This window comes from Castor canadensis, chromosome 9 (assembly GCF_047511655.1).
Source record: "Castor canadensis chromosome 9, mCasCan1.hap1v2, whole genome shotgun sequence".
Classification (NCBI taxonomy): domain Eukaryota; kingdom Metazoa; phylum Chordata; class Mammalia; order Rodentia; family Castoridae; genus Castor; species Castor canadensis.
In genome coordinates this window covers 97,588,012-97,600,034 of record NC_133394.1, presented here as the reverse complement: position 1 = coordinate 97,600,034, position 12,023 = coordinate 97,588,012, and the positions used below count along the sequence as shown (strand labels likewise).

General features: G+C 35.3%; 1 protein-coding gene and 1 long non-coding RNA gene across 2 annotated transcripts in view; one reads left to right on the top strand and one right to left on the bottom strand.

Moving 5' to 3' along the window:
• Positions 1 to 12,023, bottom strand: part of LOC141410959 (uncharacterized) — a 50,719-nt gene that overhangs the window by 9,348 nt on the left and 29,348 nt on the right. The gene's annotated exons all lie outside the window — the stretch shown is intronic.
• The window catches only part of Mob1b (MOB kinase activator 1B), a 67,166-nt gene that overhangs the window by 29,151 nt on the left and 25,992 nt on the right, over positions 1 to 12,023 (top strand). The window contains exon 2 of the mRNA XM_074042045.1: positions 9,821 to 9,987. Coding sequence (XP_073898146.1) covers positions 9,821 to 9,987 — 167 coding nt within the window. The remainder of the gene's footprint in view (positions 1 to 9,820; positions 9,988 to 12,023) is intronic.

Genomic DNA, 12,023 nt, shown 5'->3' with positions numbered 1-12,023 from the left:
GAAAGGTGTTAAATGTAGTCTAGATTTATGTTTTTGTATATAGATTTCCCAAAGATTAGTCACCATTTGTTGAAAAAGCCTTTTTTTCTCTATTGAATTGCCTTTCTTTCTTGGTCAAAGATCAGTTGACTGTGTATGTGACAGCCACTGTTGACTTGTATGACTTCAATTATGTTTTTTCTTTTGCCTTTCCTTTTTTCCTTTTTTTTTTTGCAGTACTGGGGGTTGAACCTAGGGCCTCACATATGCCAGGCAAGTGCTCTACCACTTGAGCCATGCTCCCAGCCTTCTTTGTGCCTTTGAAATTGCTTTATTTAGATATACTTATATACTTCACAAATCACCCATTTACTGTATGTAACTTGATGTTTTTAGTATTTTCCAAGGGTTGTGCAATCATATTTAAAACTCATGTTTTTGGAGCTGAAATAGCCCAGTTAGGAGAGCGTTAGACTAAAGATCTAAAACTCTCTCTCTCTTTCTTTTTTTTTTTTTTTTTGTATTCCACCAACTGTGGACAGTATCTCTTGACTTAACCTCACTTTATTAAATGAGGACTTTAATTCTTCTACTCTTGAGTGTTTCTTTTCATAATAAACTCTTTTTTATGGAAATAATAGTATCTTTGTTATTCCTAAAGGCATTAATTACATTTACTATGTTCTTTGCTCACTTTTCTTTAGTATTAGTTATTGAGTTCAGTAGTTCTTTTGTGATACTGGTTTACCTGTAAAGTTTGATGATTTGAGTTGTCTGCTCACTTACGTGTTTGAGAATATTGGGTTTTGGTTCACTTCTTGATGAATGCGGTCTTTGATTATAGGAGCTTGCCTTTGGTGACAGGAAGCAGTATGAATAGACACCGGTAGAGAGGTATGCCAAGATTCTCACTTGATTGTGCTGTCCCTTTACCTCATTGGGAGGTAGTAATTCCGTTTCTTCCTTTCCTGAGCTTTAGTCTAGTGTTACATATCTGCCACCACTTGTCTACTTGTCAGTAAAAGGCCAGCAGAGGAATATTGGAATTTACTTGTGTAGACACTTGGTAAAGTTACCATGTAAGAGTCCCCTGTGTGTCTCCTTCTTATAGTCCAGATTTTGAATGTGGAAATCTTTATAGCAATCTCTACTGGACATGTCCTAGACTAAGTTTTGTAAGACTTTCCTTCCCACTGTAGCTCATCAACTTTTTTTGGTCTTAGTTTTATTTTTAGGGGGGAGGGTGAGACAGGGTCTTGCTATGTACTTGAGGCTCTCTGGAACTTGCTATGTAGTCAAAGCTGGCCTCAAACTCAGATCCTCCTGTCTCAGCTTCCTAAATTCTGTGATTATAGGTGCGTGCTGTTACACCCTGATCTCATCAACTTTTTAATCTTATCAGAGTTCTTCAATTTCTGTTCTTCTGATGGTGTTTTCTTTCATTGCTAACTGCTTTTAACTTTCCTAGCAGTTACAGTGATAGTAAAACCAACTGATAATAGCAATTTAAAAAGGCCTTTTTCAGAAATGTAAGTCGATGTTTGTTCACACTGCTATCTTTCTTAAATCAATATGATCTCTTAAAATGTATAGCTTTTAGCCTTTAGTTTTTAGCTTTATTTATAAAACACATTTTATTTATTTATTTATTTGCAGTACTGGAGTTTGAACTTAGGTCTTCATGTTTGCTAGGCAGGTGCTCTACTGCTGAACCACTATGCCAGTCCAATAGAACACATTTTATTTTGAAAACTTCTAACTTTTTTTTTTTTTTTTGGGTGGTATTAGGATTTAAACTGGGGTCTTGTGTTCACTAGCTGGGCACTCTATCACTTGAGCTATGCCCCTACTTAACTTCTAATGTTTTTTGCAGATGCCTATAGGACTTTCAGAAAGCCTGGGTTTGGCAAACTTTAGGTGTAAATTACTGTTGGATGGAATTTTAATTTTCTTTAATGGCAGAGTATGTGCTAAGTATTCATATAAATTAGAATATGTGTGAGGAGAGGAAATGAGATTAGGTAGTTTGAAGATTGTTTTGAAAATGTGCCTGTGTAGTTTCTCAGTAGTAATTAACCTTGCATTGTTTTATGAGTGACTTGGTTAAAATGTGGTGATATGGAAGAAAATTGTTAGAAATAATTGGATAGAAAATACAGCATTGAGTAGTGTTGGGTAGTGGGTAAGAGAATTGACTTTATTTAATTAGTTTATTTTGGTGCTGGGCATTGAACCCAGGGCCTTGTGCAGGCTAAGCACATGCTCTACCACTGAATTGTTACCCTAGCCTTAAGAATGGGCTTTAGAAATTTAAAATTTGTTTTCTTAATTTACCACTTTTATAAACTTTGTCATATTTTGTATATTAAACCTCACATCCATAAACTAAAATAATAGCATGTATGTGATACTTACGAGGATTGAATAAAATAATGCATATAAAATACTGGGACAAAGCTTGCAGGAAATGTTAAGATTAATCATCATTGTTACTATGTTAGTGTAGGAGTTCTTAGCCTGAAGTTGAGTGAAACTGTCAATTAACAACCAATATCAAGTACCTGGTCTTTAGTATTGGACTCATGTTTGGAAGGAGCTACTGATAGGAATGTCAGGTTCAAGCCTAGAGTTAGAACAAAGAAAAGTAATAGTCGTGGAGTTCTTGCCACTGGTGTTATTTCCATTTTATAGATAAGGAAGCTAAGACTCAGTAATACTAAATGATTTCTTCAGGACAATGGATTGTTATTAAGCCCAAGTTCTGCCATTGAACTGCCTGTGTGGTCAGAGTAAGTCACTGAATCTTGAAGGGATGGAGCTATTGATACACATTAATAGATGTTAATTGCCTCTGATTTTGAGTAAGTTGACATACTATCCACTGTCAAAATATACAGGGTCTAATCTTGTAACTCCTGCTAGTGCCTCTGTTTTTAATTCTCTATAAGTCTCTTCCCCTCACCTTCATGCCTTCAGCTTTAAGATCCCCTCAGTCCATCCTAGAGAATAACTTTGCCAGTAGTTGGATTGAACAATAAATGGATTAAACTTAAGGTAATGATGGATGACAATGTTGAACTGGTAGGATGGTTTGTAGGAATTAACCTGGGCATCACTATAAGACTTCATATGTTTTTGAGAATCTCAGAGAGACTCAAATCACATGATATTATTGAAACTTAAAAGGTAAATCAAACTGGAAGACTGGAGATATGCATTCAAAGATGTTCCTAGGATTGAGTTATTTTCTAGACAAACTATCCTGTGTTGCTCTAAAAATGAACTTCCCTTCAAATGGGAAGTAAGAGGAAAACAAACCTGAATATCTTGGATGTTTATTTGGACAGCAGGTGGCATCAGGGTAATGTGAGGAACTGTTACTACAATATCCATCATTCACATTCTAATCAGAAATCTCTGAATTCTTCATAGCTATGGTGCTTTGTTGGGAACTACCAAGAGGCATTGGACATTGCAGTCCAATCCCTATCCTCAAAGGCCATTGTTAGTAGGGTTTTAGAAGGGTATACCTTATTTGGGGGGAATGTAAGCACTATAGAAAAGTTTAAAGTATATATTCCCTTTAGCACAGCAATTCTAGGAATTTTTTTTTTGCAGTATTAGGACTTGAACTCAGGGCCCTCACCTTGAGCCATTCTACCAGTCCTATTTTTGTGAAGGGTTTTTTTGAGGTAGGGTCTCTTGAACTATTTGCCCAGATTGGCTTCGAACCATGATCCTCCTGATCTCTTCCTCCTGAGTAGCTAGGATTATAGGCATGAGCCACTGATGCCTGGCTATGGAATTTATCCTTCATATATGCATATGCACAGAATGCTTTCTATAGTAGTAACAAATAACTAAAAATAACCTGTTTATCAATAGATGACTGATAAAACTATTATTATTTATCTATATAAAGTACTTAGAAAGAACGCACTAGCTCTACTTATACCTTAATGTGCAGTAACCTCCTGGAGACATTAAGTGAGCAGCACTATTTAGTATACTATAGTAGACTACTATTGGTGAATGCAAACAAATAGGTATAAACATTTTATACCTGTATAGGCATAGGCTGTCTGGGAAGGTAATAAGATATTGGTAATTGATTTCTTCTGAAGAGAGTGGAATAAAGGGCAGTAGTATGCTTTTGAAATTTTTTTAAGATTAGCATTCACATATATTTTATTTATTTATTTACTTATTCATTCATTCATTCATTTTGAGATAGTGTCCCCCTACGTAGCTCAGGCTGATTTGGAACCTGCTATGTAGTCCAGCTGGCCTCCAATTTGGTATACTTCTGCTTCAGCTTCCTAAATTCTGGGACTACAGTTACACCACCATGCCCCGCTCACATATCTTAAAATGCTGTGTGCGATATATGCATTTGGTCATACATTATTGCGATAAGAGATTGTATTTACTGATGAGAACTTTTGTGTACATGCTGCTGTTTGTGGTTTTGAATTTAAGGACTTTGTCAATTGGATTTTTGACCTAAGAATGAAGAGCAAGTTTGCCTGCCTGCCCCTTTCTAGGGTATTGGGTATTGGTAGAAGTTTCAAGTGGCAATTGAGTAAAAAGCTTAATTTTTAAAAAATCTTTTTTGGTGGGACTGGGGTTTGAACTCAGGGTCTTGTGATTGCTAGGCAGGCATGCCGCCATTTGAGCCACTTCACCAGCCCTCTAATAAATTTTTTTGAAAGATTATTTTCTTTTTGAATGTTGAATGGTTAGGATATTCTGCTTGGATTAGGCAGAAGACTCAGATAGAAAGAAATTAAGTGGTGGACTTGAAAGCCTTAAGTTTGAATGTATGTGGAATGGGGAACAGAGAAGAGAGTTAAGAGTCTGCAGGGAACTCAGAATGTCGAGTAAGAATCTAATCTCTGTACCTTTTTTGTTTTGTTTTTACAAAAAGTCAATTTTCAGACTTTCAAAAAACAAACAAAAAATTGAAGACCAGGTAATAATTTGTGGTTTCCTAAGTAAGGGAAGAAGAAATTAGCAAAATGATGAAAGAGATTTGAAAGATACTACATTTTTTTTTATTCATATGTGCGTACAATGTTTGGGTCATTTCTCCCCCCTTCCCCCTGCCCCCTCCCTTACCCTCCTCCCCTTAACCCCCTAACCCCTCGCTACCAGGCAGAAACTATTTTGCCCTTATCTCTCATTTTGTTGAAGTATACACAGTAATAGTAAGGACCAAGGGTTTTTGCTAGTTGAGATAAGGATAGCTATACAGGGAGTTAACTCGCATTGCTTTCCTGTACATGTATGTTACCTTCTAAGTTAATTCTTCTTGATCTAACCTTTTCTCTAGTTCCTGGTCCCCTTCTCCTGTTGGCCTCAGTTGCTTTAAAGTATCTGCTTTAGTTTCTCTGCATTGAGGGCAACAAATGCTATCTAGTTTTTTGAGTGTCTTACCTATCCTTATACCTTCCTTGTGTGTTCTCGCTTTATCATGTGATCAAAGTCCAATCCCCTTGTTGTGTTTGCCCGTGATCTAATGTCCTCATATGAAGGAGAACATGAGATTTTTGGTCTTTTGGGGCAGGCTAACCTCACTCAGAATGATTTTCTCCAGTTCCATCCTTTTACCTGCGAATGATAACATTTCATTCTCCTTCATTGCTGCATAAAATTCCATTCTGTATAAATACCACATTTTCTTTCTTTTCTTTTCTTTTCTTTTTTTTTTTTTTTGTGGCTGTAGAAGTACCCTTCAGGTCTCTTTATTTTTTTTTTAATTAATTTATTTTTTCTTTTATTATTCATATGTGCATACAAGGCTTGGGTCATTTCTCCCCCCTGCCCCCACCCCCTCCCTTACCACCCACTCCGTCCCCTCCCTCTCCCCCCGACCCCCTCAATACCCAGCAGAAACTATTTTGCCCTTATTTCTAATTTTGTTGTAGAGTGAGTATAAGCTATAATAGGAAGGAACAAGGGTCTTTGCTGGTTGAGATAAGGATAGCTATACAGGGAGTTGACTCACATTCATTTCCTGTGCGTGTGTGTTACCTTCTAGGTTAATTCTTTTTGATCTCACCTTTTCTCTAGTTCTTGGTCCCCTTTTCCTATTGGCCTCAGTTGCTTTTAAGGTAACTGCTTTAGTTTCTCTGTGTTAAGGGCAACAAATGCTAGCTAGTTTTTTGATGTCTTACCTATCCTCATATCTCCCTTGTGTGCTCTCGCTTTTATCATGTGCTCAAAGTCCAATCCCATTGTTATGTTTGCCCTTGATCTAATGTCCACATATGAGGGAGAACATATGATTTTTGGTCTTTTGGGCCAGGCTAACCTCACTCAGAATGATGTTCTCCAATTCTATCCATTTACCAGCAAATGATAAAATTTCGTTCTTCTTCATGGCTGCATAAAATTCCATTGTGTATAAATACCACATTTTCTTAATCCATTTGTCGGTAGTGGGGCATCTTAGCTGTTTCCATAACTTGGCTATTGTGAATAGTGCCGCAATAAACATGGATGTTCAGGTGCCTCTGGAGTAACCTATGTCATATTTTTTTGGGTATATCCCCAAGAGTGGTATTGCTGGATCAAATGGTAGATCAATGTTTAGATGTTTAAGAAGCCTCCAAATTTTTTTCCAGAGTGGTTGTATTAATTTACATTCCCACCAGCAGTGAAGTACCTCAACATTATAAAAGCCATATATGACAAACCTACAGCCAGCATTATACTTAATGGAGAAAAACTGAAACCATTCCCTCTAAAATCAGGAATGAGACAAGGATGCCCACTATCTCCACTCCTATTCAACATAGTACTGGAATTCCTAGCCAGAGCAATTAGGCAAGAAGAAGGAATAAAAGGAATACAAATAGGTAAAGAAACTGTCAAAATATCCCTATTTGCAGACGATATGATCCTATACCTTAAAGACCCAAAAAACTCTACTCAAAAGCTCCTAGACACCATCAATAGCTATAGCAAGGTCGCAGGATATAAAATCAACATAGAAAAATCATTAGCATTTCTATACACTAACAATGAGCAAACTGAAAAAGAATGTATGAAAACAATTCCATTTACAGTAGCCTCAAAAAAAATCAAATACTTACATTTTTTGATATCCAGTATAAGTTTGGGGTTATTCTGTGATCACCTAAACCTTGATGTGAGCATCACAAAAGCACAATACACACAAAACATACACAAAATAAAAGTTTAAAAATTCTGCTTTGAATTTGATGTATAAAAACCCTAGTTTTCAAATTAAGGTTATATTTTTCCCCATGTAGTCTTAGGGAATGGTGGTGGGATTGAGGGTTGAATATAACTTTGGGCATTGCACTATCATTTTTTTTTCTTTATTCTGAGTTATTCTGGTTCAAGAAAAGGAAAATAATGAAAAATGCTAACAGCTGCCCAGCATTTTATTGTTTTAAAGGCTTTTTCACATGTGCTATTTTCTCACTTTTCAAGTGTTGTGATACAGGATTGGTGATGTTTTGTTGTTTTTATTAGGTTTTCACTATTAAGGAAAAAAGGCTGTAGAAAATAAGATAATTTGCCTGAGAAAGGAGCTAATGTGTATGAAAGCTGGCCTATATAAAAATAAAACTCAGTTTTTTTGTCTTTCTACCAAAGTATAAGATCTTGTGAGGTAGACTTAGTTTGGTGGAAGACCAATTCTAGAAGGGGCAGTGATCCAGAAGGCATTGTGAAACCTAAATTTCTGAGGCAGAGAGGTAAATGGTTTTGAGGTATAGTGAGACTTTGACCCTCCTGTGTGCATGCACAGCTGAGATACTTGAACTTCTGTTGTATTCTGGCAGCCCTTTTCGGAGGTGCTTGTCACATTTGCAGTTGTTGCATTGATCTGAGCCATGTGGTGGGCTAATTAAAGGAGTGTACTTAACACCCTGACTGAAGACTTAACAACACATCGGTCATAGTAGAGCCGTTTTTGTAGTTATTAACACATGAATTAGTAAAACATCCTTTTATAGAATATACTGGTGATGTATGTTTCTTACAACAAATTTTGATTAAAGTGAGGAAATAAATGAAATAAACCACAAGCTTGGAATTCATAGTGATGTTAATATACACAAATTTACGTTTTTATAATTACATTTTAGAGATTCTTGGGGAGAATTTGGTGTTTAATGCATTACCTGATTAAAGAAAAATTTCCATGCTCTAGTGTGAGTCTAGGGCTTGACTATATTTTGTTAATATTTGATCTTTGGATTTACTCGCAGAGGAGTAATATTAGTGCTTTTTTAAAGAGATCTGTTGGCTGTTGAGTAGAGATATGAGAGGAGAGTATGTATGGAGTTGAGAAACATCAATTTAATTCTAATTATACACTTGAGATGATACCTAACATTTAAATGAAAATGCCACTTAGAGTAATAAATAGCCATCATTTGGATTGACTGGTAGATTCTCACTTTACTCAAGACCTTTTGAAAGAACCCCAGGTGATCATAATATACAACTAAGGGTTGAGAACTACTACTTTATCTTGGGGGAAGAGGATAGGATTTTAGGGGTTGAGTGTGGGAGAAAAACTATGGAGAACTTGGAAAGTACAACCATTGTTAATGTGTTCTTTTTAGGAACCTGTTTTCACATTCATATTTTTAAATGTTGAAATGTTTTGCTGATATGAATTTAATATGAAACTAGAGAGTTCCCACTTATCCAGCCTCTTCTTATTCTTTTCAATCTATTCCTTTTCATGTGAATAGAATATTATCAATATAATTTGGTAAGAACTTGCCAGCATTTACTGAAGATTCCATCTCTTACAAACTCTTAACACTATTTCTAATTCTAGTTTCAATTGATCCATTAAAAATATATACATACATTTGTTCCCCCATGTCAGTGAGGGATTGGGACTGGAATTACCCACAGATAACAAAATCTGCAGGTATTTAAGTTTCTTTTATAAAATAATGTGACACTTACATATAACCTACATATATCCTCCAGGATACTTTGTCATCTCTAATACAATACCTAACACAATGTAAGTGCTATGTAAATAGGTATTATACTCTATTGTTTAGAGAATGACAAGAAAAAAGTGTGTTGACAGATGCACTTTTTTCCCAAGTATTTTCAATCCTTGTTTGGTTGAGTTCACCAATATAGAACCCATGAATACAGAGGGCCAACTATATGTATATGTGTACATGCATGTACTATGTGTGTGTGTACATATATATATGTATATATATGTATATTCAGAAATTTGAGCAGATCATCCTACTAATGTATAGCTACATGTCTGTTTAACCAGAAATCTGGATTGATTGCTGATGCTTCCTATAACTGGATAGAACATTTAGGTTTTTATTTTCTTGCTCTAGGATTTTGTGTTTTATTGCTGTAAAATTGTATCCTTATGCTTCTGATAAGAAAGAAACAAATTTATTTGTATTACAATGAGAAAAATAGGGGCAAAAAGAAATAAAATAAAATTTATCATGGAAGTACTTTTAGGTTTTATAGATTACAGTCTATAATTTTGAGTCATTATTGTGAGGAGCTGGGTTAGTTACAGTCAAAACATCTTTGTTTTTCTCCTAATGTGTAAGAGAATGTAGAGAAAGTTTGAAGGCATTTTGGGTAGAGAACACAGTCATTACAGTAATTATATACAAGGATTTAATGTAGCCAATATATTAGTTTAGGTTGAATGCTAAAGGGGGGCTAACAGTGTAGTTGCTGTTAATTTTTGGATGTTTAAGATCACTCTATTATGTTATCTAGTGATATAATGTAGATTCTATTAATGGGCTTGCCTTAAATAATGAAGTGCCTTTTCTCTCCCCTTTTCTATTCATAGTGGTAGTCGCTCCTCTAAAACTTTTAAACCAAAGAAGAACATCCCAGAGGGTTCTCACCAGTATGAGCTCTTAAAACATGCAGAAGCCACACTTGGCAGTGGCAACCTCCGGATGGCTGTCATGCTTCCTGAGGGGGAAGATCTAAATGAGTGGGTAGCAGTTAACAGTAAGTAGACTTTCTGTTTCTCATAGACTGATTTAGGTTAGTAGTCTCACTGCAGGTAAATGTTGAGGTGGTATCTATTCTAGGATCTTGTTAGCAGCCTAAGATCACAGTACAGTGATGCCATCCAATTTCAGTCTTCATGCTATTTTATTTATTTATTACCATATAATAGTTGTACAGGAGCATTCATTCTGACATTTACATATGTGCTTATGATATATCTTCGTTACATTCACCCCTCCATCATTTTCCCTGGCATTTTATTTCTGAATGTAAAGTTTTATGAAAGGCAATTCTTGTTTGCTGATATATTACAAAAACATAGGTTTACTGTTTTCAGACAGTAATTATGTGTCTGGCATGCTTGTCTTTTCTACATGAATAATTTAAATTTATCATTATGACCTTATATAGGTACCATTATTATCCCAGTTTGCAAGGTAAGGAAGTTTAGACAAAAAGAACTTGTCTTAGGTTATGTGGGCCATTAAATGGCAAAACTCAAATATACAACTGTGAAACTTGAGTTTGTACTTTTACTATTATGCCAAGTTACTTCTCTTAGTAGCATACTACTGTTTGTCTAAATTCTACTTTTTATTTTTTAATTTAATAGTGATTTTATGAAATTGGCAAGATGTGTTTCTGAGATATTCTTAACTCTAGAAAGAAAAATATATCAGAGAAAAGTAAATATATTCTTGGGAATTAAGCCACAGAGCCATGGGGAGTTAAAGGTTCAGGTTTTCCTAGCATTAGTGAAAAAATTCATTGTATGTTTTTTGTTTGCTTTTGTTTTACTTTTGTTTTGAGACAACTTCCCACTATGTTGCCCAGGTTGGTCTCAAACTTACAGGCTCGAGTGATTTCTTCCATATCAGCCTCCTGAGTAGCTGGGACTACAGGTGTATACTACCATACCTAACTGTTACGTCATTTCTTTTTGGTGTTGGGAATCAAATACAGAATTTAATAATTGAAAAAAATGTATATGAATCGAGTAAAAGTGAAATGAGATTTAATTGGAAGCACACACTAAATGTCTAGGTTTAGTAAGGAAAAGAAGAATGGTATTTGTTTTGTTTTTGATTGTACTGGGGTTTGAACACAGGGCTGGCGCTGTGCTTATTATGCAGGTGTTCTACAACTTGAGCCATGCCCCAAGCCCTTTTTGGTTTGCTTTGTTTTGTGTTTTTGAGACAGGATCTTATAGCTAGCTCAGGCTGGCTTGGATCTTGCCATGTAGTCCTGGCTGGCCTTGAACTTGGACTCCTTCTGTCTCAGCTTCCTAAGTGCCAAGATTGCCGTTGTGCACCACTACATCTAGCTTGTTGTAGTATTTGATGTATATTACTATAATTTGAAATGCCATGTGATTAAGAGAATTTAGTTACTGGAAATAAAGTGATTTGTTTGCTTTATTGATGAGACCCATCTTACCTATAAGATGATTCTGTGGCACCTCAAAGACAATATTCAGAATTAATTTCCAATTTGTGTGTACACTTTTTGTATTTGTTTGTGCCTTTGTACCATTTATTTTAGAGATCATTTACCAATTAAAAAAATTTAAGAATGGCTGCATAGAACTTCTGTACAAAAGATTGTCTTTTAAGGGTAAAAGAAGGTAATTATTTTTTTGTTTGTATTTTGTCTGTCCCAATTGCCAGAACTGAATGTGTGTGCTACTGAAATGTTTAGAAGTTTGAGAACTTTTAAAGTTCCACATATATTTAACAGTTCTGTTCTAGCTAGAACAGAACTTTGGACTGAAATATTAGAACATCTGCTTAAGAATGTATAATTCTGCTTTGAAAATATAGCATTTGACTGAAATGTTGAACTCTAAAATTTTCCATATTTGTGGTATCTTTCAAAATTACACTTGATGAGGTGAATAGAGTATGAATCTAGGTAGATATTTTCACTCAGTGGCAGTGGTAAAGTAAAACATTTTTCAGTTTACAAAGAATATATGTAGTTTTGAATTTATATGTCTCTAATAATGTCCCAGAAGTATATTTAAACCAGGCATG